Source organism: Callorhinus ursinus, unplaced genomic scaffold, assembly GCF_003265705.2.
Source record: "Callorhinus ursinus isolate GAN/ISIS: 27379988/994484 unplaced genomic scaffold, GSC_fseal_2.0 scaffold13, whole genome shotgun sequence".
In the NCBI taxonomy this organism is placed as follows: Eukaryota; Metazoa; Chordata; class Mammalia; order Carnivora; family Otariidae; genus Callorhinus; species Callorhinus ursinus.
Window position 1 is genome coordinate 19,386,225 of NW_027397075.1, and position 26,252 is coordinate 19,412,476.

General features: G+C 39.6%; 1 protein-coding gene across 5 annotated transcripts in view; it reads left to right on the plus strand.

Annotated features, from left to right (window-relative positions):
* Nucleotides 1–26,252, plus strand: part of AHCTF1 (AT-hook containing transcription factor 1) — a 77,694-nt gene that overhangs the window by 38,732 nt on the left and 12,710 nt on the right. For all 5 annotated transcript variants that reach the window (XM_073899885.1, XM_025878097.2, XM_073899886.1 and 2 more), the window contains 18 exons: nt 775–865; nt 1,907–1,996; nt 4,058–4,198; nt 4,842–4,946; nt 5,845–5,938; nt 7,538–7,661; nt 7,828–7,884; nt 9,076–9,222; nt 9,783–9,970; nt 14,803–14,947; nt 15,025–15,156; nt 15,843–15,993; nt 16,455–16,605; nt 16,950–17,042; nt 19,733–19,910; nt 21,850–22,053; nt 22,929–23,343; nt 24,887–25,010. In XM_073899885.1, the coding sequence (XP_073755986.1) occupies nt 775–865; nt 1,907–1,996; nt 4,058–4,198; nt 4,842–4,946; nt 5,845–5,938; nt 7,538–7,661; nt 7,828–7,884; nt 9,076–9,222; nt 9,783–9,970; nt 14,803–14,947; nt 15,025–15,156; nt 15,843–15,993; nt 16,455–16,605; nt 16,950–17,042; nt 19,733–19,910; nt 21,850–22,053; nt 22,929–23,343; nt 24,887–25,010 (2,630 nt within the window). The remainder of the gene's footprint in view (nt 1–774; nt 866–1,906; nt 1,997–4,057; nt 4,199–4,841; nt 4,947–5,844; nt 5,939–7,537; nt 7,662–7,827; nt 7,885–9,075; nt 9,223–9,782; nt 9,971–14,802; nt 14,948–15,024; nt 15,157–15,842; nt 15,994–16,454; nt 16,606–16,949; nt 17,043–19,732; nt 19,911–21,849; nt 22,054–22,928; nt 23,344–24,886; nt 25,011–26,252) is intronic.

Genomic DNA, 26,252 nt, shown 5'->3' on the forward strand with positions numbered 1-26,252 from the left:
TTCCATTTTGGGGCTATTATGAATAATGTTGTTCCATGTAGAGTTTTGGTGTGGGCATATGTTTTCATTTCTTTTGGGTGTGGAGTTGGCTGGGTCATATTTAACTCAGTATTTAAGTTTCCCAAAGTGGCTTTACCATTTTACATTCCCACCATCAGTGTATGAGGATTTGTTACTCCATGTCACCACCAATGCTTGTTATTGTCTGTGTTTGTGTTTATAGCCACCTAGTGAGTCATGAAATGTTTTTTTTTTTTTAAGATTTTTTATTTATTTATTTGACAGAGAGAGCGAGAGGGAACACAAGCAGGGGTAGTGGGAGAGGGACAAGCAGGCTTCCCGCCGAGCAGGGAGCCCGATGTGGGGCACGATCCCAGGACTCTGGGACCATGGCCTGAACTGAAGGCAGACGCCCAGCGACTAGGCCACCCAGGCGCCCCTGAAATGTTTTTTTTTTTAACCCTTGAAATGTTTGTATTCTTTTTTTTAAGATTTGTTTATTTTAGAGAGAGTGCATTTGGGGGAGGGGCATAGGGAGAGAGAATCCTCAAGCAGACTCCCTGCTGAGCACAGAGCCCCTGTGGGTCCCGATTCCAGGACCCTGAGATCATGACCTGAGCCAGAATCAACAGTTGGATGCTTAACCAAATGAACCACCCAGGTGCCCCTAAATGTTTGTATTCTTCTAGAACTTGCTGTCTCTGAGTCTGTGATCAGATATCCTTTATCTTCATTTCTTACTCTTTTTCCTTCTTTTTTTAATGCACGGTTCAGGAAGAACAGTTAGAAGCTATATTGTCAGCAGCGATCCACACAAGTTGCCTGGGCCTTTTGACTGGATGTATCAAAAAGTGGACAAAAGAAGGTAAGATTATAGTTTTTAATGAATAAAAAATTACTTTTGTATTTTAAATTGTTTAAATGATTAATTCGTTGGGGGGTTTAGTTAAACTTTATTTTGAGATAATTATAGGTTCACATTGCTATTTTAAGACATTATGTAGAGAGATCCTGTGTACCCTTTTATCACCACCTTTCCCCCGCAAAACAGTATCTCAGTCAGGATCCCTATGTTGTCCTTTTTATAGTTTATAGCCACACCTACCTCCTCCCACCTCTAACGCCCGGGAGCCACCAGTTTATTCTCTACTTACGTAATTTTGTCATTGCAAAAAGGTTCCAAAATGAAATGATATAGTATGTAACCTTAGGGATCGACTCTTTGGCAGAATTCTCTGGGATTCATCCCAGCTGTTGTGTGTCCCCCTCTTTAAAAACACACACTCAACACCCACATTATTTTTGTTAAGTCATTTGAGAATAAGTTGAGGACATCAACGTTTCTCTACTTGTATTATCAGTATTCTTTCCAAGAACAAGAACAGTCATTACAAAACCACTGTGTACTTAGACAAATCAGGAGAAGCATTGAATATGCTATTATCTGATCTCAGACCTTACTGGAATCTACTAATCATGCCAGTAATGCCCTTGGTAGCATTTATAGGGATAGGGAATCCAGAATGTAATCCAGAATATACTTTGTGTTTAGTTTTTAATGTCCCTTTAATCTCTTAATCTCATGTGATTCCTAGGCTTTTATCTTTCAAGAAATTGGTGTTTTTAAAGAGGAGTTAAGCCTGTCATTCTGCAGACAGTTTTTCAATGTGTGTGTGTTTAACCTTTCCTCATGATTAGATTCAGATTTTACATTTTTCACAGCAGTGCTACATAAAATGATGTGCTCTTTGCTGTGTTTTCGTACCAGTTTGTTTCTGTTAGTGTTGATGTTCACATTGCTCACTTGATCAGCGTGGTCTCTGTCAGGGTTCCCCACTGAAGTTACTAATTTTTTGTTTGTAATTGAGAATTCTTTTTTTTTTTTTCATTGATATTTACAAATAAGAACAACCAAATTCTGCGGCTAATCTGCGCTTTGTTCTTGAATGGACATGGAATAAAGTGGTTTTTACAAAAGAGGAATTTGACAGACTGTGTAAGTATTGTAATAAAAAATTAACCTTGGTCTATGTTTTAAGCACATGACAATTTTAATCATTTTGAAGTTGTAAACTTTTTTAAGATTTTATTTTATTTGAGAGAGCGAGAGAGCATGAGCCTTAGGGAGGAGCAGCAGAGGCAGAGGGAGAAGCAGCCTCCCTGCTGAGCAGGGAGCCCGATGTGGGGCTTGATCATGACCTGAGATCATGACCTGAGCCAAAGGCAGATGCTTAACCGACTGAGCCACCCAGGTGCCCCTGAAGTTGTAAACTCTTTAAAGAAGTCTCAAAAAAAATAAAGAAAGAAAGAAAGAAGTCTCAGAAGAAAACCATTTCTTTTAATATTGGGGTGGCAAAATTGTGTTATTTTTGTTTGTTTTTTAAAGATTTTATTTAAGTGATTGCTACACCTTGCGTGGGGCTCAAACTTATAACCTCAAGATTAAGAGTCACCTGCTCCACCACTGAGCCAGTCAGGCGCCCTGACAGAATTATTTTTTGAGCGAGATTTTGCAGTAGATTGTTAAATGGGCAACATATTAATATGTCTACAGTACCAGGTTTCAGAACTGTACCCTATCTTTGATCTTAAGAGATTAATTTATGAAGTTTGCTGATGATGGAGTCAGGAGAGTATGGCAGTTGACCTCAGAAGCTCCCCTACTTACTCATTTTCTATTTAAAATATTTATGACTATAAAAAAGCTGAAGAGGAGGGCAAAAATTCATCACCGCTGTCTTCTACTTAGCAGATGTCATTATCAGTCATTCAAAGTCATTTTTCTTCTTGACAGTCTTACTTACTCATCTGTCGGGTCCACTTTGAGTCTTGAGGTGTCTATAAATATCAAAACCCATTATGTGCAGAAATAATCAGGGTATAATATGTGATTGCCCTGTACATGAAAGTATAAGTTTATTTAGAAGTATATGTTTTTGTTATTTCTATCATTGTGTCAATGATGGATGAATAAATGGACTTTTTAAATCAGTTATTCCCCTTCTACTACTATAGACATGGGGTTCTGTGGTATTTTTAGGCCATACTTATGAAACTTATAAAAATGAAATAATTTTAAATATTTAATCACTTAATACAGTTGAAGTCAGAAACAAACACCTGGTAATTCAGAGTCAGGGCAAAAAAAAAAATGTATTTTTTTGAGTGGAAAATATTTTCAGGCCTGGTAATGTAATTCATGTAAGTAAAGAAAAAAATTCAGATCAGTTCATAAATTGTATGCCTTTGTTATACTTTGAGCATAATGTGGTACTTCGGGTTGGAACCTGGTAACTCAGCCACTCTTGCTGCCTTGAGCTTCGTTACTGGTTAATGGAGTTTTTTTTTTTAAAAAAACCTAAATGTAATTAAAATTCAAAGCATAGTATTTTAAATGTATTGGAAGTAAAACAAATCCATTTGATTGAGGAAGGATTTCTGATTATGTTTTCTGGTTTCTAATTACCCATTAAATGTTGATGTGATTAAATTTTATCTAAAAGACGTAACCAGTAGCAACTAAAATACCCATTTTTTCCTGAAAAATGAATTTGTAAACTCATTGTTGAGTTTAAATGAAAAGACAGCCAAGTCTACAATGAATTGTAACAAGCATGCAATTTTATTATAATAAGTCTTTATCTGGGTCTTAATTTTTAATGTCTCACTTTTGAAGGCTGAGGGTGGAAAAAGTGCTCTTATAAAATCATCACAAGACACCATAGCACATAAAAGATCTGGTATGAAAGATTTTTGTTTGAGGGAGAAGCATTTAATGAATAGACCTCATTTCTAGTCAGCCTGAAGTGGACTCCATGGCCCCTTTCTCTGCTCACATTGTTTACCTCGTTCTGCATCTTAAAAAACTAGGATGGGGATTTGTATTTGTCCCTTCTTGGTTTCTTGAGGTTATTTGCCATTTCCACCATGTTTTTGTAAATCTCATAACGTATAGTCTAATTCTGTAGTTAATAGGAGTTGGAGAAATTTTGCATTTATGACTGTAACCAATTCAGATTTATCGTGTCAGGACTAACCTAGTGTTTCGTCCCGGAAGGTACGCCGTTATTTGATGGCTCGTGTCGTTTCACCGACCCGCAGACCATGCAGGCGCTCCAGCAGTGCTTCTTGCTCCTCAGCAACCTTAATTCCGTCTTAAACTGCTTTACCACAGAGGCCCAAGAGATCACGGAGAGAGGTGTGCTCTTTATGTGATATGAATGAGTTTTTATTTAAATTTTACTTCTGGAAACAGTAAACCTCCATGTCTTAGATGCATTACTGTGCAAAGTGCAAAGAGGCCTTTTTAATTTTAACTTTTTAAAGGGAAACTAGAGAATGTACTAGATATGCCATGAGCCCATGCTGAAGCAAGCTTGGGAAATTTGCGGGTTAAACTGCCTGTGAAGGTAGCACACGTACTTCCAGTAGGGTTTCACACTCTGAAAGTATACGTAAGTTTTTATTCACAGAAGCCATTGTAAGTGTTTGTCTCTGTTTTGCCATTTAAACAAAATAGGCAGTTTCACTTAAAGGCCCGGTTTGAACAACTTATATTAATCTATTACTGTGCTAGTTTGTGGGTTAATGTCTACATTTGACTTCTGAAACTAGCTAAATGGAAATGTAGCTTAGGCGGAAGCATATTTACCTAAAATACCTACTTAGTAAGTTACTTCAGCATTTTGGAGGTTATTTGTTCAGGCTAAGTGTGTTTAAAAATACACATAGTACTGTTAAAAGTCACCAAATAATTCGATTTTGGGAACTGTCCAGGGTCTTGATTTTTCATGTGTCGTTGATAAATTGAATGTTACACAACTGGTGTTTCATCCTCACAGGCCTCATGGACTTGCACAAAAAGTGCCTGGTTACCCGGCTCATCTGCCAGTACACACAAGTGGTGCTTTGGTTCTGTCATTCTGGGCTCTTACCGGAGGGCCTAGGTAAAACATTTACTTAATCTGTAGATATTAATGGAAACATTCTCAAATCTGTATCATTGGGGGTTTCTCATTTTCGGATTTCCTTTCTTCCCCCATCCCTCTTAGGTTTTCTTCTAGTCTTATATTCTTTCTCACTTTGTAGCTCTAGTTTCCTGCCCCACACCCGATGCACGTGCATCCATTCCATACATGCATATTGGGCTGAATAACAGGAAAGAATATTTAACAAAACATGCTTCTGAAAAAGGGTTCAATGATACCATCAGCTATAAATTAGACCCATTCAACTGTGGGTTTTATAATCTAGTTTGCCGATCTTTTTCTCCTTAAGAGTTCTTTTAATATGCTCATTAACCGAGATTATTTGCCATCAGTTGAATACCTCTTTTCATCTAATAATTTGTGCCAATACCAAGAATTAGGGAATTTGACTTTTGCTCTGCTTATGTAGAACACTTCTAAGTCCTTAACTTCTTGCATTTCCAGGGCATACGTTACATTCTATTGAGAAGCACTTCTGTCCCTTTGCTAATTGCCGTTAAACTTACTTTTTCATTATTCTCTTTGATTTTTACTTAAATAGTGAATACTGCTTGCTTTCTAATTATCATTTGAAATTAAGGAAGTGATTAAGGATTAAGGGGGTAGAATCATTTCTGGAATAGCTTTTCCAGAGTTTTAGGCCAGCATCCTTGTTTTTACCGACTGTTGTGAGAGACTCTGTTTTCTCGTTTGTGTATCTGTTAATAAAGGGGTGTGTATTTATTAAATTTAGGAAGCCTGCAGACCAAACAACATCATGCAATTATAGTAAAATATTAATGTGGGTGACCTTAGGTATTGTTGAGATATTTCAGAAGTATTAGTGACCTTTTTCCCGACTCTTAAAAAATTCTAGATGATGCCGTGCAGTTGTCCAGGTTGTACTACAACTACCCTGTAATTCAGAACTACTATACCAGTCGTCGACAGAAGTGTGAGCGTCTGGCAAGGTACCTTACAGAACCTTCCAAAACCTCTTCAAAGTTACTTTTTTAAGAAATCCTCACTTTCGCAGAACAGAATTCATCATGCTGCAGAAAGATGAAATGCGTGGAATTCTTAAGTAAAGTGACAGAATTTGTTACCAGCATTATTATTTTAGTTGTAACGTTTGCCTGTTTGCCTTGACCTAATGGTTACCCTAAGTTGAGTGTGGCTACTCAGTATTTCCTAATTAAGAGTAGTTACCACAGTTGATTTATTAGAGGAGATTCTGTCACTTAAGCATGTATTTTTCCTGAGGATTCTTATTCAGAAAAGGACTAAGAGCTCCAGTTCATCAGAAAACCATGAGGCATACCACCAGTTAGGCTTTTTACGTTCTTTCCGTTAACAGTTGCATTTCAGGCCCTTCAACCACTGTTTTCTTGTTTTCTTTGTTTTAATTCCTCTAATTCTCCTTTTTAAAATAAAAATAAATAAAATACATCAATGTTAACTTCATTGGTTCCTTTGAAATAAAGAAGCAGAGATAATAGAAGAAAGAGCAGGGATTAGTCGTCTTCCTCAGGTGGGAATTGATGCTTGTAGAACAGCATGCAGCATTGACAGCAGTGGTTCACGAACATGGACATCAGGCATGTTGTCAGAATCCCCCAGAAATCAGTACGTTAAAAGGCCGTGCTGGCTATAGTTTGGTGTGTGGCAAGTTTGGGGTCCGGTGCTTTAGAAGAAATAATCTCGGAGACTGAGCACAGACTTGGCAGATTTATTAGGCATTATTTATTTTTTAAAGATTTTATTTATTTGAGAGAGAGAGAGTGTGCGCGCAAGCAGAGGGAGGAGGAGAGAGAGACTCTGAAGCAGTCTCCCTGCTGAGTGCAGAGCCCGACGCAGGGCTCCATCTCACAACCCTCAGATCATGACCCTAGCCAAAATCAGGAGTTGGATGCTTACTCGTCAGAGCCACCCAGGCGCCCTATCAGGCATATTTTAAAATTATAGATGTGTTATTTCCTAAGTGTGTGTCCCTGAACGGGTTTGCTAAGCTTTCTAGTCCTGCTTGGGTCACATAAATTACGCAGTCCATAGAAATAAAGACGGAGCGGTGGGTGCGGTGCCTGACTCGGGAAGTAGGAACTGCTGCCGCCCTGGTGGTTAGTAGATGAGGAGGCAGGGACAGTATCTGCTGACCACCGTGTAGGTGCTCAGTGATACGTTTTTGAAGGAATCACTGGGTCAGAAGACTTAGGTGGTGAAAGGGAAATCATAGCTTTTTGACTTTGAACTGTAGCGTATTTATACCCGACTGGCTGCCATGCTCTTGGGCAAATGCCCAAGAAGGTCCAGAAGGTAAAACCAAGTGTCGCCTCAGGAATCTGGCGGCTGGACTGTGCTCTCCCCGGGGACCTGACCTATGCACATGGGCTTGCTAATGACCAAGCCTGAGGCTTCTGCAGGGCTCATCTAATTCTTATTGGTGACTGGACTTCACGTGATGCTAACTGGGGTCCTACTCTCAACTCTCTTCTCCTTTTGATTGTGGAGATCAGTAAGAGTTTGGAATTAACACGAATAACGAATAATCGCGAATGTCACCCTTTCTGCAGAGGGAAGTGGAGCCCTGATTGCTTGATGATTGACGAAATGGTGTCTCAGTTAGGAGACGGCATTGAGAGGTTGTGGAAGCGCGATGAAGGAGGCACGGGAAAATACCCTCCGTCTAGTCTGCACGTATGTTCGTGACCACACGCTCCCCCATGAAGACCCTACAGTGTTGCCAGGGGTGGGGGGGGACATGATTAGCGGTATCGTTCCCGCCCGGCACAGGCTTGGGGAAAATGGGGAGCATGAATGAACAAACATATAAAACACACTGAATTTTTTATCCCTTTTACAGGCACTGCTTGACATATACCTACTGGACAACGTCACTGAAACAAGCAAACATGCTATTGTATCCTTTAAAACACTGTCAAATAATTCATGTATCACCGACATAAAATATGAGAGTAATAGGAACCTCGCACTAATTTAATCTAATCTCGGTTGCACATTTGCAGTTTTTTTTAAAGGAAGGTTAACCTAGGGTCTGTTGGTTGGGTTCAGATGGTCTATGGCAAACCTGAAACTATGCAGAATTTAGTTTTAGGTTTAATTTTCTAGGGATAGGATCCACAGCTCTCATCAGATTCTTGTGTGTGTACAGGACATCAGAGTTACCAACAGCAGTTCTGAAACATTGCTGGCCAAATGGTCTTTCTTTTCTTTTCTTTTCTTTTTTAAGATTTTATTTATTTATTTGTCAGAGCGAGCACAAGCAGGGAGAGCGGCAGGCAGAGGGAGAAGCAGGCTCCCCACTGAGCAGGGAGCCCGACATGGGACTCGATCCCAGGACCCTGAGATCGTGACCTGAGCTAGAGGCAGATGTTTAACCCACGGAGACACCCAAGCATTAAATGGTCTTCCTTAATGAGGTTAACTTCTGTGTTCAATATGAATACATGATAAGTTAGTTTAGTATTACCTTAGGCATCGGGTCTGAACCCAGTGGTATTTGCAATGATATTTTTGTACTGCTGGTCAGTTTCGTAATTTAAAAAACGTAGTTCCAGGGAGCTGGGTGGCTTAGTCGATTAAGCGTCTGCCTTTGGCTCAGGTCATGATCCCGGAGTCCTAGGATCGAGTCCTGCATCAGGCTCCCTGCTCAGCGGGAGTCTGCTTCTCCTCTCTTCCCTGTGTCAAATAAATAAATAAAATCTTTTTTAAAAAATATGTAGTTCCATTCATAATTTATAAGATACATGATGTGTTTGCTTAAGCTGTTAGGTTTTGCTGATAACTGGAATTTTGTCTGTAGATCTGTCTCTTCAGTTTGCTAATAAGCTACTGACTTCATGAAGAAAATGGACTTTTTGTTCATCTCTTTTGTGGTGGTACTTACTGTTGAGAGTGAATGAAGTTGCTTGTAGGACTGGCCGGACCTGCATTTAATAAAATTACCACACTTGGTTTTCCATTTTGTCTTACAGAATCCTAAACAGTCTCTTCAAGCCTCTTTGCTGCTCTAGTCTGTTGCTACCTAATATAAGTAGATATATGTAGGAGATTTTCTTCTTGTTGTTGTCCTTAATCCTCTTTCTTAAAGACCATTTATTTGTTGCTTGATATTATGTATTCCTTCCCAAACAAAACAGATACTTGCATTGAATCATTTCCCACTGCCTTTGCCATTCCTTGGGGCCAGGTGAAACTTATTCAAGGGTTTTGGCTGATAGATCATAATGACTATGGGGTAAGTCTGTTCACTTAGAATGTAAACTTTCATAAACTGTTAGAATTTCAGAAAGAAGTACATAGCTGGATTAAATGGGATATTAAAGATACGATACAGTCTACTTCTGGAGTAATTTACGGACTCAGTTCACTTATGACCTTTACCAAGCTCTATCGTAGGCAGCAGGAATACAAAGATGAAACAGTTCAGGACCCCAGGTCCCATCCTGCCTAAAGAAGGAAATAAATAATAAATAATTACTAATAGTGCAAATACAGCGATTGTTCTGTTAGAGACACGTTTGGTGTCTTGCTGTTAGAAGGCAGGGCTTGGCATTGATGTATGATGATGGTGGCGGAAAGATTTTACATCATAGCCCAACGAGGCCTCAGAAGAATGGGGCTTTTGATAAGGCTTTTATTTAAAATCAAACATACCGTGGATTAAAGTAGATCTTTACAGGTTATGTTTAAACTGTTGTTTGTGGCTTCAGTGTTGCCTGTCTTTAAAGGCTGGTTACTTTGTCCAAGTGCAGGAAATTTATATTTGCATTTAGCAGTTTTCGTGTCCCTCTGCAGAGTGGCTTGGATCTCCTGTTTCACCCAGCTACTGTGAAACCTGTGTCGTGGCAACATTCAAAGATTATTCAGGCCTGTATGAGTCAGGGGGAGCACAGACAAGCCCTCAGATACATTCAGACGATGAAGCCAACGGTGTCCAGCGGTGATGATGTTACCCTTCACCTCACCGTTTTGCTTTGTAATAAGTAAGTCCCTGTTTTGAAAATACGATCAAACTCTTGATTATATATGTTAAATAAAGTGGAATTGATGAAACAGCAATATATAATATTTTGCTTTGGTTGCATTACATAATATTCTTAGGATTCTTCATCTGTCAGTGTGAGGAAAAACATAAAAAACCTTTTATCCTGGAATAGGATGAAGGAGTACCCTTGAGTAAAAGGGGAAAGCAAACTGAGCCTCAAAAATTATATCTGTTGCTAATTGGCAATGTGGACAGTGTCCCATGTGGGCGGTTGGGGTTTGAGTATGCTGAAAAGGAGCTAAAGATAGAAAGGATAAAATCCTATTGAGTTGCAAAATCAGGTTTTGTATCTTAAATACTTGAACCAGATTTGAGCAGGTCCTGTCTTTACATTGCTTTTCTTCCCTTTGCCATATTTTAATGTTCTCTAATCAGCATGATATATTTCCATTTATATTATAGCAGTATATATATTACTGCAGTTATTTTATTTGTCATAAGTGAAAGCTGTGACGAGTTAAACGTCATGATTGGAAATACAGTGGTCTGTTTACTGGGCTTTCTTGTTAACCTAATTAGTTGGGGAAATTGCTTGGAACTAATACTTCTTACTAGATTGTAACTGTTTTATACAACTCACTGTTTTTTTTTTTTTTTGTTGGTTCTGTTAGTTGGTCATTTTTATAATTTTTAGAAATTGGTTGCTTTACTCACCCCAGGTTGTTGTTTATGAACCAACGCCATTTCAGTGCCAGCACTCCGAAAGTTCAGCTTTCTTTGTTCTCTTAATGTATTTCTGAGAAGGTTGAATTTCCAAATTTCAGCAAGAAGAGGAGTTACGTAGTATGGTAATGGGTTGGCTAGATAGGACATTGCCAGTGTGTCCTCAAAAGTAATCAACTAGGAAGTACTTGTTGAAATGAAATAACTTGGATTAGCCACAAGTGTTTGGCTAGCTGAATAAATCTGAAATGAACATAAGAGCAAAACAAAATTTAAAGAAGCTAGTGGTGATAGAGATTTAATAAATGTATTAAGAGTCCCAGTACTGGGTAGTCAGGCAGCATGTAAACTATTTTGAGTTGTAAATAAGCTGCTCACTCTACTGACTTGGAAGAGGTGGTACTTGATCACTGATGCTTACATCGAAAAAACATGTTGGAACCTTGGAAAAACAACCTTTGAGAGGTTGCTGGTTTTTCCTCCATGATCCTATTGTCCTTCGATTCATTCACAACACATTTCTCTGGCTTGCTAGATCCTCATTCCCTCTCCTTTAGCTATAGTGAACATTATATATTAATGTTTACGATAACAGAAATTTACTGCATGACTTCTAAACCTGATTTGTCTTAAGTAAAGGCTCAGTGACCTAGTCTTGAAGTGTCCTGTAGAGGACACGGAGAAGTAAAACCACAGGGCCACCTAAAATGGTGTTTGTTGAGATGATGTGGGTTCAGACTCGGTACAGGGGCTGTTTCACACCACTGCAGCGAAGTGAGTCAGAGGAGTTTTGTTTCCTAGAGCATATGAAAGTTACACTTTTGGAGTATGTTGATGTTTACACAGGAACGTACGTTCCTGTCTCTGCTGCTGTATTACCGAGAACCCCTGTGCACTCCTTAATGAAAGGACTTTTACTGCCAACACACTAGTCTAGCCTTTTATCAGTTGAAATAATTTTCCTAGTGCCCTTCCCACCACCATGGTTTTCTACCATAGGAAGCAGTAGAGTAATGGGAATTTGGGGGCTTTCTTATTTTTTAAAATTTATGTTAGTGTTGGCAGTGGAACAGCCTTGCTTGAAGTTGGAGATAGCTGTGTCTCCTGCTGGAGGGGAAATGGGGAAAAACATTATCGTTTGCCCTTTGCCTTCAAGTATACTCTCCTGGTAGATTAATATTTGATAAGTCATAAATAAATCTGTCTTACTCTTACTAGTATATTTGCTCAGCATCATACTTTAAAGTGGAAAATTCCCATGGACTGGTGGGCAGAGGAGGGTCAGGAATTTGGTTTTTTGTTTATTTTTTTCAATAGTAAGATATTTACATGCTTCAGAAAGGTTCAAAAGGATACACCACAAATTTCCAGCCTCCTGTGCTGCTTCTTGGTACCCAGCATTAATAATCTCGTGTATCCTGCCTAAGAAGTTGTGAACGTATGTAAGCAAATGGATCTGTGTTTCTTCCCACCCCTACTTAAAACCCTTCCCCCCACTTTTTGAAAAGCACTTGCTGGCATTTAATGAACCTCCCTCCATGTGGCTTCAAGCTACTGGGACGCAGCCAGTCTTCCCCCCGCCCCGCCCCCGCCATGACCTTCATCTCCTCAGTTCTTCTCCTGAAGAATTTGCCCCTCACGATAACAGGCTGCTTGGGGAGCTTTCCCTTCCCCAGAACTTCGTAGGAGTCCGATCACAGCACATTAGTGATGGGAGCAGCTCCAGGCTTGTTTCTGGCAGCATTTACCCTTCAGCCCCCCCCCCAACACACACACACTTAAAATACAACAGCACATCTATGCCTTGCTGCAGTGTATACATTTTTCTCCTATTTAATTTGGATTTGATTTCATAATAGGACAAAAAGAGCTTCCCTATTGTTGACTGTTGCGTAGTAGTTCCTCGTGATGTGTCTGTATTTATCGAACTAGCTCCCCTTCATGAACATTTAGGTGTTTTCCAGTCTGTTGCCATTATAACCACTGCCGTGAGTAACCACACATTTTGCTCAGGTGCAGATTTAGTTTGTAAGACATAAAACCCTAAAAGTGGAATTACTGGGTTAAGGGACATTTACAATTGTCATTTTGATAGATCACGGCACACAGCCCTCGTGAGGGTTAGGCCACTTCACCCCCATCACCTGTGCCCTTCAGTTGTTTATTCATCTGATGGGTAAAGGTGGTAATAGTAATAGGTTTCGTCTCACCATAATAAAATATTTTCATAAAGATGCTATTTCCTGCTTATGACCCGCCCATTGTTTTTTTGTGTGTGGTTGAGATGATTCTTCCTAACTTGTTAGAGCTCTTTATGTTACAAATATTAATCCTGAGATTTTTTTTTTCCTCTTGTTTGTCATTTGTTTTTTTACTTTGTTTTAGAATGGATTTTGCTATGCTGAAAATCATGAAGTCAGAATTATCAGTATTTTCATTTGGCTTTGTGTTTTTTTTTTCACCTTAATGTCATTTTTTAGTTTTCTCATGGTATTTGCTACCACTTTTATGGTTTTTGTTTTATCCTTTAGGTGTCGATTAATCTGAAATTTATTTTGGTGAAAGCATTTTAAAAGAAGATTTCAGTGTACACTACACAAAACTAGAATAGTGTGGTGAAGGTTCCATATACCTGTCCTATGTCAGATTCAACAGATAGTGAGATTATGTCATAACTGCTTCATGTATACGTATGTTCATATGGTTTCCTTTTAATTTATGGTAATATATTATCCTTCTTATCTATTTTTCTATCTATAAAAATGTTATGCTCTTTTTAATACTCCCATATTCTTTATGTAGGAAAAAAAATTACCCCCTAAGACACTCAGGTTTATAACAACCATACTCTCCTGCCTGTTCTGGTATGGGGTAAAGAACAAGGCAATTCTAGATTTTTAGGGATACTCGTAAATGTGTTACTTATTTGGGTTCTTGACCTTAGTAAGTCCTGTAGAATATGTTAAAATACTCTAGTCCCAAGACAATAAAATGAACAGCTGGCCCCGCCTGGCCTGTCAGCAGAGGGAGCCCTTTTCTTCCCTGAGGAACTTGGTATCCACAGGAAGTCTGGGTTGGTGCTGCGAGAATTTCCTTCCATGCATTTTCATGCTGAATATTAATTGGTGTGACTTTGTTCATATATTCTGTGTTTCTTATATGTGTGTTATTTATTAACAAGTCTTTATGTCAGTATTTGTGACTATTTCAGTAACCATAGCTAAAGTTTTTTTATGATGTCCATTGAAATCAAAATTGTGTGTTAACTTAGAATTAGATAAAAGATGATTTTTTTAAGAAAATCATTTCCCTGATACTCATATGTACTTGCCATGTTTTTATTCTACCGTCCACTTCAGCCCTGAAAGTTATCAGCCCCTCCAAAAATTCTGACAGTTCTGGTGTCTATCTTTCAAGACATTTTGTTACCTAATTAAGTAAATAAGCACATAAACATTTATAGGCTTTGTTTATTGGTTAAGTTTTTATAATTATAGTCACTGTTGATACAGTTTGAAGCTTGCCTTTTTTTTTTTTTTAACTTAACAGTATGTCATGAGAAACACTGCTTTGTTTGATGTCTTAACTGCCCGCAGAAGCCAGCATCTCACGGTCCCCACATGGTGTCTAAAACTCCCTAACTTAACCCGTGTTCTTCCATCAGATCTTCCTTATGGATCAGTCAGAATATTCTTTGAGCTCAGCCTGTCGCCGTCCCGTAGACACAGTGTTGCTTGTGTAGGTCTTTGCTCTCTACTCCTTCCACTGCTCTCCCACTGGCTGCGCATCCGTAAGGACCTGGCTCTCTCCACCACACCACGCTGATCCTTGTCTGCTCCCCAGGCCACATTCGTTTGTGTCTTCTCACTCCCGTGTATGCTGTGTGCTTCCCTGTCTCACACTCCACTAATGATCCAGAGCTGCCTCACACAAACTCTGCTCCTTGAGATCAGCAAACGTCATGATGCCATGACGCGTGTTTAAGAAAAGTTCAGAGTACTTCTGCATCACACATACAGAGTGTCATTGCGATTCTGTAGGTCGATCACTCATGTTTAATGCCTCCAACAGCTTTTCTAACACTGGGCCTTGTGGACACTATTTCAGGTACATGGTGGAGGCCTGGACGTTCCTGCGGCAGCACTCCACCAGTCTGAACGTCGAGCAGCTCCTGACGCACACGTACAAGGTCTGCCAGGAGACAGGCCTCATGGAGGACTTGCTGAAGCTGCCTTTCACAGACCTCGAGCAGGTAATGACGCCCCAGCATCCGCTTGGCAGAAATGCAGGAGAAGTGAGTAGCTGATGAGTGTTTTTGGTTCTTCCTAGGACTGCCTGGTGAGATTTTTGCAGTCCAGCACCAACGTTCGGAATCACGAATTCCTTCTAGTTCACTACCTGCAGCGTGCCAATTACGTTTCTGCCCTGAGGCTGAACCAAACTCTGAAGACCAATTTTTCGGTATAGTGAAACGTGTTTCATTATGGGGGACAAGAGAGTAAGGAGAGGTGGTAATTTTGTTGTGTGAGAGTTTCTAGTTTGGTAACCACTGGGTTCTTCGTATCCTCTTGAGCTTGGAGAACCCTCGTCTGACCTTCTCTAGCACGTTGGGAACAGGGCAGTATTACTACTTAACCGAATGCTTGTACATATGCCATTTCTATTTAGATAACTGCCCACAGTCTTGCCAGACTAACCACTTCACTCAGGGGGAACGAGAGGAAGAGGTAGAGGAGCAGTGGGAGTTACGTAGTGCTCAGACGGATTCTTTTTTGTGCTTTGCCCTTGGAACACATTCTCTGAGCCTTGGTTCTTCATCAGTAAAATGACACTGTCTCTTTGTGGGGATGCGCACAGGTGTGTCTGACGTGATCTGTCCCCTGACCCGTAGATGCTTGGTACATGATGATCATTGTTGTTAGTCGTGGTGAAGACTCGAGCCGGGGGCGGGGAGGGATGGAACTTACGGACGGATGAGGACTGATAATGCAGTCACGTGTGTGTAGGAGGTCCTTGGTGTGGAAGAATGCATGTGTAGGGAGAAGGAAGATAGTCTTAGGTATTCAGAATTAGTGTTTTAAATGGTAAATACATAAACATAGTGCTTTTAAAGATTAAATTTTCACCAATGACGGCATGTTCAATAGAATGATCGTGATCCTCGTTTGCGGGAGAGATCAGAGGTTCGAAATGCTATAGTAGAGCAATATGGGAAAGTCCTTCCTAAAATCCAGCGAAGATTAGCCATTGAGCAAGCTAAGCCTTACCATCTGTCCACATCACCTGTTCTTCGAGAAGGTAAGATTTGATTGAAAACTATTGTAAAGTACTGGGTGAGAAAGGACATCAGGTGATTACCTCCTGAAACCATTGTTCTCTTATATTTACCTAACTTTTGCTTTGATTCATTACTATGGTGCTTTTTTTTTTTTTTAAACTGGGCCACTCCCACCAAATGTAGTGCTTTCTGGGAGGATTTTATAGTTGACTTAGCAGTGTAGTACAGAATAAGAAACTCGTTTTATTTCTCTTGGACACTCCTGTCCAACTGTTAGAGAACATGTACGGTAATTTTTTCACTGCCTCCAAAAGCCGCAAGTTGTTACATTTCTGCATAGATGTTTCTGAACTAAGTATAACCTGTTCTGTAACTGCCTCTTATCTTGTGAGCCCCGTGTCCCAGTCCCTCTTTCATATTCATCTTCTAGTAAAATCCTGGTGTTAGAGAGGAAATAAACCCTGCATTCTTTGCCTTACAGTTTCTAGACCCCAACCATTGTCCACTGTTACAAAGCAAGCTGCAACAGGGGCTGTGTTAACAAGATCTGCTTTCATCAGTAATGTGTTGTCTAAAATTGGAGAGATTTGGGCATGTACTGAACCTAAAGGTGGCCCCTCAGCCCACAAGAGGTATGCTTTCCTTACACCTGTTACGGTGTTGCCGCTCGCTAACCTTTCCCGGTATCAGAAGCGGTCAGCAACCGTCCAGCCTTGGAGTTTATTAGTCTGTGTAAAAAGGAAAAACTCCTCTATGTTGACTATTTTTATAGTAAGAAGAGGTTTTTGTTTTTTTTGGGTTTTTTTTGGTCTTTAACTTTAAAAGCAATTATATTTATTGCAATTTGTAAATAAGAAGAAATGTACAAAGTAAAAAGTGAGAGCCCTCCCCTCCAAGCTCATCCCACCTTCTTAAAGCATATTTTTATACTCTTCGTAATACATGCTGAACAGTTACATTTTTATTTTCTTTGTAGTCCTAAAAGAGAACCATCTCCTCTCCCACATCCACAAGTGCCTGAGGCATTTGTTGGAACACCAATTTTAAAAGCATCACAAAAGGTTTCTAGGTAAGACTTAGTTAAATCATTTTAAAATCACAATGTTAGACAATAATTACACTGTCATTTTTAATTATCTTTAAAATGTTACAGTATTTTAAATTCTTGAGTGAGTTTTTAATGCTTTTAATTTTTTTTTTTATAATTTGGAAAGTAGCGTAGTAATTTTAGCACCAGCTGCTAACCTACTTAGAATTTTGGCTTAATGATTTCAGACTGCTTAGAGAAAAGAAGCAAATTTTGTTTTATTAAAAATCATGAGCAAAGTAAACTGTTAACTTGCTGCTTTTCATATCACTTACTTGTTGATTGATCCCTGAATGCAGGTTATTTTTAGAATTCGTAACTAATCTTGGTCGGCTCATTGAAACTTTCTCCTGTACAACAGAGCCCACTAAAATGCCTTCCATGGCTTCAGATCAGTAATACTTGTACAACTTAAACTGTGGTATTAGAAAAGTAAATAATTAAGTCGAAGTTTTCCATCCAAGATGAAATTGTGATTGTATTTCATTTAAGAGTATTGGATAGTTGAAATAGGTGTTCATATCCTCAATAGCAGAGAACAAACAACTGTCTCCTAATATTTGCTTCCTTGTCTTTAATAGCATGCTCGTGATTATTATAAATTTCAATAACAAAATTGCGTTACTTTTGAGAATAAAATGATCTGAATTTACAATAGAATAAGGTACTCAGAGTAAGTTAATAATTTACAAACAGTTGGAGCCAAAGCTGTTTAGAGTGGGCATATTTTCAAAGCATGAAAGGGTTTACTGTTTGGGGGATTTAGATTTACTTAGATTGATGTTTTCCTTTAATTATCAGGAAGATTATTTCAAATAAAAGTCGTTATTATTATCATTCTGTTTTCCTAGAGTAGTGTTCCAATTTTTCCCCACAAGTCACTTTTTCTCAGTCCCTTTGTACTTTACTAGATCTAGGGTTCAGGAAGGGAGCAATAATAAAAGTTTTCAGATTCATGACTAATGACCTAAGGTCCTAAAGAAAAAGAAGTATTATGAGAATCCTACAAAGCTATGATTAACTCAGATGGAAGAAAGTCAATTGAGGTGTGAATATTTATTTTTATAGAAATCATTCCATTCCCTAATTCTGTTTTTCAGACTGGTTTGCATTAGTGGGTAGTAAGTAAACTTGATTGTGACTAGCGTATCTTTCAGTGGAATAGCAGAGGTGACATCACTGGGCACTGCATACAATAAGGCTACGTGCTGTTCTGTGCAGTGTGTGTTTTGTGTATGTGTATGATCTGAAACGCATTACTAATGTGTATCATGCTCAAAGATTTGTGGAACTCCTAAGCTCTGATGCAGTATTTAACATTTTTAAAGAAAATATAATAAAAAAATACTTTTCCTGATAATTGTTTTAGTATTTAGTGTTTAGAAGTATTCTTATTAGTATAAGAATTTTGTTTTTACTCAGTAGGTACCTTTGTTGGACAGGCCCTGCTTTTGAGAAGCAGTCATTCATAAATGATTGAACACCTTGAACATGAATACTAACACAGTGCGAGGCAATTAACAAAATTCCAATTTGGGGTAGTTCAGTGTAAAAGTGAGCAAACGGTTTACAAATACAGATTTTGAACACAAATGAGGTAGAAAAGGGAAAGAAGAATTAGAACAGACAATAAAGAAACAAATGTTAGTGGCCTGATGGGATATTTTTGGTTTGGTGGAAATCTCAAAGCTGTGTTTAGTACAGAATAACAAGCAGTAAGGGTTAAGGAAATGCTTCCTGTAAATATTTCCCACCGGGCACCGGGCACCAGCTTGGGTCTTAAAGCACCCATCTGTGATCTGTGTTCATCTGCCATCCCATTTGTGAAGAAGGACAAGGAAGGTACAGCCATGGGGAGTTTTTATTCCTGGGCACTGGGACATGCTGGACCTTTCTGGTCATTTTCAGCTGAACCACAGAGCACAGAGTCATTTTGGGGAAGTAAAAATGTGTTGTTTGTATTGCTAGGAAATATGACCATAAAATAGACTATTCATTAGAAAATTGCCTATGCAAAGGATCCATCAGAAATTGTAACCTGAAAATTTCACTTTCAAGTTTAAATTCTTTATCTGTGAATTAAGTTTTTAAATTCTTGGGACTGTGCATGCTTAATACAAGTTATCGATGAGATCAGTTTTATCATTTGTATGAATTACATCAGGACATTACAGAAAACCAGCAGAATCTGGAGATTCCATTTTGTCACTGACCTCATTAATTTGAAAAAATAACTTTTTGTGTGTGTTGGTGCTCAGTCTTATTGCAATAAAAACCCTAAAAGTAAAGCAAACCAATATTCATTATGTACGTCACATGTAGATAAAAGGAATTTTTTGTGTTCGTAAAGAATTGTAGCAAATGAATTTATTTTATCAGTGAATATTGGTGAGAGGGAGGGCGGGGGACTAGAGCTTTTTTTTTTTTAATTGTTACCTAGAATTCCTAATTCTCAGTTTTACTACTGAATTAATTTTCTGACTTTTTGAAGTAATGGCATTATATTAACATCCTGACTGAACTTATAATTTCATGTGGTTACCATATTTGCCAGTGAGTATAGAAGTCTAATTACATGGCATGATAAATTTTTTGGGTTTTTTTCCACCATAACTCAATAAGTTAGTTACCTGGGCCTTTCTGTGTACTGTGTGCCTGTACTGTGATTACAGACCGCTGGATTTGGTCGTTCATCCTGTGCACCAGCCTTGTCAGCGTTTGGGACTTATTCAGCAAACCCCCAAAAGATCTCCTTTATACCTGGCATCCAGTTCATTGTTCAAAGGATCACATCACAGTCCTTCCAGGACTGTAGAATTACGTGTACTTGAAACTCCTTTCGTGGTGAAGGTGAGTATTGCATAACTACGTTCATAGTGAAACTAGGAAGTTCTCACGTGTCAAGCAGCAGGGAGAAGTAAGCTATCTCTTACTGATATCTCTGGGTAATGGACAGCATTAAGCCTGTTTGGGGGGAGTTACCTTTCTATAACGTTTATTGTATCTTTACATTTTCTTCAATAGGATTTTCCTACATTTACCTTTTGTGCTTACCTGATGTACTCAAGGTTAACAATTACATAGTTGTTCTGAGGGTAATCCAAGGTCTCTATGGTTATTACAAGTTGAAACCTTAAAACCTTTGAAGAAAAGCTTTCGTGTTCTTGGGTTTGCCCCCCCACCACCACCATTTCTGCTACCATTTTGCTGTTACTTCTTCCTTCTGTCATATGCTTTTTTTTTTATTTTATTGTTTTAAAGATTTTATTTTTTATTTATTTGACAGAGAGAGATACAGCTAGAGAGGGAACACAAGCAGGGGGAGTGGGAGAGGGGGAAGCAGGCCTCCTGCGGAGCAGGGAGCCTGATGTGGGGCTCGATCCCAGGATCATGACCTGAGCCGAAGGCAGACACTCAACCAGCTGAGCCACCCAGGCGCCCCTCTGTCATAAGCTTTTAGTTCTCTGGTTTCTTTTTTTATTTATTTAAATTCTCTCCTTAGATGAAACTGCACTCTGTTACTCCTTCTTACTAGCAGTATATCTGTCTTAATTCCTTTTCCTCCACCATCTCTGATAAATCATTAGCTGGGAAACCACAAAACTAGACTTGTGGTGGCGGGGAGTGGGCACCTTTTCCCATCCTGTTAGAATGGTTTCACAGCACTTGTGCGCTGACAACTTGCCCAGCATCCTGGATTGAGTCCCGAAGCGCCCTACTTTCATTTCTTTCCATTGTTTCTGCATATTCAGCATGGAGAGTGAAGCCAGGGGATTCTTTTTCTTTTTTTTTTTTAATTGTATTTATGAGAGAGAGAGAACAAGCAGGGGAGGAGGGGCAGAGGGAAAGGGAGAAGTAGGCTCCCCGCTGAGACAGCCTGACATGGGACTCGATCCCAGGACCCCGGGATCGTGACCTGAGCTAAAGGCAGACACTTAACCAGCAGAGCCACCCAGGTGCCCCTGATTCTTACCTTACAAGGTGAAAAAAAGATAGTTCAACAAATGTCAGTCCTAAAATAGTTATTAAAACAAGTGGAAAAGAAGATTGGTGAGCTTTTTAAGTGCCTGATACTTTCCAAGGCTGTGATTCCTGTTTTTATCCATTAAAAAAATTACATTTTGTATTCTCTAAATCAAGGAATAATTTTGTGTCTGCTACCAAAAACAATCTTGAAAAAAAAAAATCAGTATAATATTGTAACGGATCTAACGGAATTTAGTGATCTAATGGAATACAACCATCTGCTTGCTAATCCTTCAGAGAAGTGAAGTGAAGGAATTATTGCTGCTAAATAGTTTCTGTGCTAATTATTTTTATTAATTCTGGTAAATCTTCAGGATTCTCATAAGTCATGAGTTACTGTTGGATTCATGAGATGAAATTATATCTCTTATAAAACATTCTTAAAGTCAGGCTTATCATTTGTATTAACTTGCTATAATTAAGCTTGGTTCTTTTCTGCACACACTGTCCTGTCTCTTTACCTAACTAAAGTTTTGTAGGCACCCATTAAATAATTTATCTCTGCACTCTCTAAGTTATTAAACTGGGAATAACCAGGACCTTAAAAGAATGATTGTGGATGTAGTTTTATGTTTTGTAGCCTTATGTATAGAAACCTCTTGAGTAGAATTTTGTACTTTCTTTCCAGTAATCCGTAAAAAAAACTTTTTATTGATGTTCTGTTGGAGTTGAGTATGTTGTGACTCAGTTGACCTTTGTCTGTCCTTATGTAAGTGGCTTTTACAGACATTAATGGTGGAATTCCATTCGTTCTTTGTCGCAGAGAGCTAAAACTTTGGCCATGTCAGTTACTTCCTCTGGATTTGCCGAGTTCACTCCTCAGTCCATCTTAAGGTCTGGTCTTCGAACGCCACCTTTGCCCTCTCCCTCTCTGTCACCTGGAAGGTCCGTTACCCCTCCTTTACGACTTAAGGAAACTAGAATTTCATTTATGGAAGAAGGCATGGCCACAAAACGGATTCCTGGAGTAAGTTTGATAATAGTTGGTACAAATTAAGAATATATTAGCTTTTATAAGTAAAAAGTCGAAAAAATCAGTTTTCTTTTTGAGAGAGAGAGGGAGAGAAAGAGTATGAGCCAGAGGAGGGGCAGAGGGAGAGGCAGACTCCCCACTGAGCAGGGAGCCTGACTCGGGCCTCAATCCCAGGACCCAGAGATCATGACCTGACCCAAAATCAGATGCTTAACTGAGCCACCCAGGTGCCCCACATAAATCAATATGACTGTAGATGTTTATATACAGTCTCACAGATAGCATGAAATCAGAAAACACTGGTTCAGTAAAAATCTCATGGCACTGAGTGACCAAGCCAAACCAATCCTTTACAACTGAAGTTTTAAAATAGGGCCCAGAAGCACCAAGCAAATTGCCTGTAATCAAATGGCTATTTGGTGGCAGAAATGGACTACAGTCAAGACCTCCAAATTTCTTAGTCCATGTTTTTTATTTTATTTATTTTTTTTTTATACCTCATATTGTGTCGGCTCTCTTCCTAAGCTCCTGATCGGGTGTCTGTTGAGACAGTCTGCGGTCAGAGCTCCATCGTGGGTTAATAGGAAACCATTTGGTGGTAGTGGGTCATCTTGCCTAGTCTGTGTCTTAGTCTTTTGGAAATACCGTTTTATTCCCAATCAGGGAACATTAACAACCATTAACTTTCATATATCTGGAGAGAATGGATTTAGAATAAATGAGTTTTGACTGAGAAGAGAATCTAGAGAAATACCAAACATGAAAAGGATGTAAGTAATCAGTTACTATTGATTGGAGATGGAGAGCTTAGACTCTAATGATTTCTCCTAGTAAATTTTTTTTTTCCCCCAAAACCTTTTACTTGACAGGGTGCAGATGACAGCAAAACAAGACTCTCTGTTACTACACCTCTCCATAAATGTGGAGGTCCAGCAAAAAGCAAATGGCTGAAGAGCAAAGCCAAGACAACAGCCTTTTCCCTGAGTAGTCTTGAAAAGGACCCTCAGGAAGTGGAAGTGAGGTCCCAGGATACCCCTTCCCAGAGTTTGGAGAAACTGGATATGAGCCAAGAAAGTAGCGGTGCCTCCACCAGGTCAGACCAGACCACTTTGGAGTATCAGGATGCACCGTCACCAGGAGACTTGGAAGATATTTTCGTGGCCTCGAGGCCAGAGAGCACTTCCACAGAACTCATTATTAATTTAACTGAACCGACTGAGAAGGACAGTGATAAAGATGTGCTTGAATCAGAAGTGACTCCTCCAGACCTAGAGAAACAAACGGGTAAGACCTCCTTTCCAGATATTCAAAAAATGTGTAGAATTCTTTCCACCATAAGAAAAGCATCAGGATTAAATAATTACAGGATCCCAGTGTACTAGGTTCTAGACACAATGCACACATCTGCCTTAAGGCCATATTGTAGCTGTGAGAAGTAGTAATTACTAATCCTCCAATCTGGGTTGTTATTACAGTTTCTAACTTGTCCAGCAGCCTCAACTTTCTAGAAAGCTGCTCAGAAACCAGGTCAGTCACTTCTTTTCACCATCCCTATCTTTCAGAATAATCAAAATCATCACTGGATGATCCATACAGATATCCAGAGGCCCATGAATTTAGAGTCTTTAAGTTTACTTCTATATTAAAAAGATTTTGAGCCCCTAATGTATGTGGAGAACAGGTAGGCTCCCCTTGTGTGTGTGCTCCGTGTTGAGGAGCCTGCCCCTGCCTGCAAGTAATTTAGAGCCTCGTGGACTAGATACATAAACAAGCATTTACAGTGTAGTTGGAAAAGCATTCCTTTAGGAGGCATAGAAGGGGCCAGGGAAACACCAGAGAGAGGGGAGAGACTCGGCTTAGATCAGAAGGGGTGTCTGGGTGGCTCAGTCGGTTAAGCGTATGCCTTCGGCTCAGGTCATGATCCCAGAGTCCTGGGATTGAGTCCCGCATCAGGCTCCTTGCTCAGCGGAGAGCCTGCTTCTCCCTCTCCCTCTGCCTGCCTCTCTGCCTACTTGTGCTCTCTCTCTCTGTCAAATAAATAAATAAAATCTTAAAAAAAAAAATCAGATCAGAAAATTTAGTCTATTTTTGGTTTCATAGCCCTGCACGGTTTTAACAAGCACATTTAAAGGTAACTCCTATCTTTAAATCTGTAAAACTAAATACTTCAATAAAAATCTCTGTCATACTGGTTTCTTTGGGGCTGTGATGTCTTTGTATAATAAACACAAGCATTATTGCTCCAAGAGCCTAGGACTGTCCTCGTGAATAGCATCTGTCTACAAGTGTACATCAGTCCAGATGTGCTCTCTTCCACCAAAATAGTTGAATGATAAAACAGATGAGGATGTTCATGGCAGTATCTTCATTGATTATTCCTAAAAAGATGAGGCAGTCTCAAATAGAAACTTGTATTGTTTTCGTGGGGGATTATATAGCACGAAATATAGGGTGAAACAGGCTAGCTGTGAATTTCAGCTACTTACACGGCCTGGGATAAGCAGTATAACTGTGTGCTTTTGTGTCCTCATCTGTAAAATGGGGATAATGGTCCCCCCACTTGGATTGTCGAGGACTGAGTTGCTCTATGTACAGCACTTGCATGTTAAGTCTCAAGTGGGGGAAGCGGTAGGGTACGGGGACTCCCGGGCTGGGCTCGGGCTATTCGAAAGACCTGTTGGCATTCTGAGGCCAACGGAGTAAACCTAAAAGTACAAAAGAGCAGATCCAGCAAGCTTGTTAAAAAGTAGTCATCCAAGAAAGATCATGAGTACTCGCTAAACAGTTGGCATAAGTGATGGTAAATATCCTTCTTGCTGATTCGTAGGCACTGTAGACGACGCGAAGACAAAGGACCTCTTGGTTGCAGAGGAGGTGCTTGCAGACTTCAGTCCCTTGCGCCCCATTCCAGGAGGTGGAGCTTCCCTCTGTGCTCCGCCAGCCCACGACGGGTAAGCTAAGCAGGGAGAGGTGCTCGTGCTCAAAGTATGAGGAGATGGTGAGCCGGAAGCTTCCTATTCTGTGCGTAGATGAGCTTTTTTTTTTTTTTCAGATCTTGGGCATTCCCGCTTTGGTACTGGTTTCTGTTGTGAAGGACGTTCATTTGTACAAGTGTGTGTTACATAGTAGTTATTGTGAAGTCTTAGAACGATACTAGGTACTTCCTGAATATACAAAGTCATGATGAAGTGAGGCAGATCTCCTTTTATATTCTTTGGTGATTCTATACTTGTTGAAGCCCTCCTGGTTTCGGGTTGATGAAGTGGGTCTCCTACGGCATCAAGATGGAGTATAGGGGACATGGCTCAGAGGCATTTGTGCTCCCTGCCATGTGGTGAATACAAGACTCCAGCAAAGGTTTTCATTTGTAATGACTGCTTGAACTATTAGTTTTATTCAGTGTTTGTACATTCAGGCACTGTACTAGACAATGTGGGGTCCACCAGCCTGATGCTGCTCAGTGGGGTCTAAGAGCTTGAGGCCAGGCCCCAAATAGTTTGTGGTTGCAACAAGACAGGCAACTTGTATTAGACTCTAAAAACCAGTACATCACTTCCTTTGCTGAAAGTCAGCTCAACTCATCAGTGAAGTGATTGACTGCCATTCTGGCAAAATCTCCTTCTCTTGTTGCAAGGCTGGACACCTTGCGTGTCAGGACTTGGAGCAACACTGTTGTAGAGGATACCATAAAGTTGCAACTTTGATTATTGTTAAGTGTAGTAAGGGTGATTTACTGAGATTAATCCTTATAAAACATGGTCATTTAAGATACTGTAAGTGGTTCATTGCTTTGTAAGTCCTGAGGGAGTTCACACACCACCCACAAAAATCACTATCGTAATAGTCACATCTCCTACATTGAACCCGATCATATGCTTCACTTCTGAGAAAAGAAATCCTGATCAGCTGCAATCTTTGCCAGGCCTCCATAGAAAAAGTGGGAGGAAACTATAAAGGATTATCTAGATTGTTTATTTATTTCTAATATTTCTTGAATTTTAATGAAAATAGTATTGCAGTGGGTTTGATGGAGAATTGCAACAGTTGCAAAGCAAAAAGTAATCACATGACAAGAAACTTTGTGGTTACTGGTAATCTAGGCGAATCGTCACCATCATGACAAGCCTATGTCCTTTTTAAATATAAATGTATTAGTTGTTGCTTCTTGGTTATCCTAACATTGTGAGATGGAG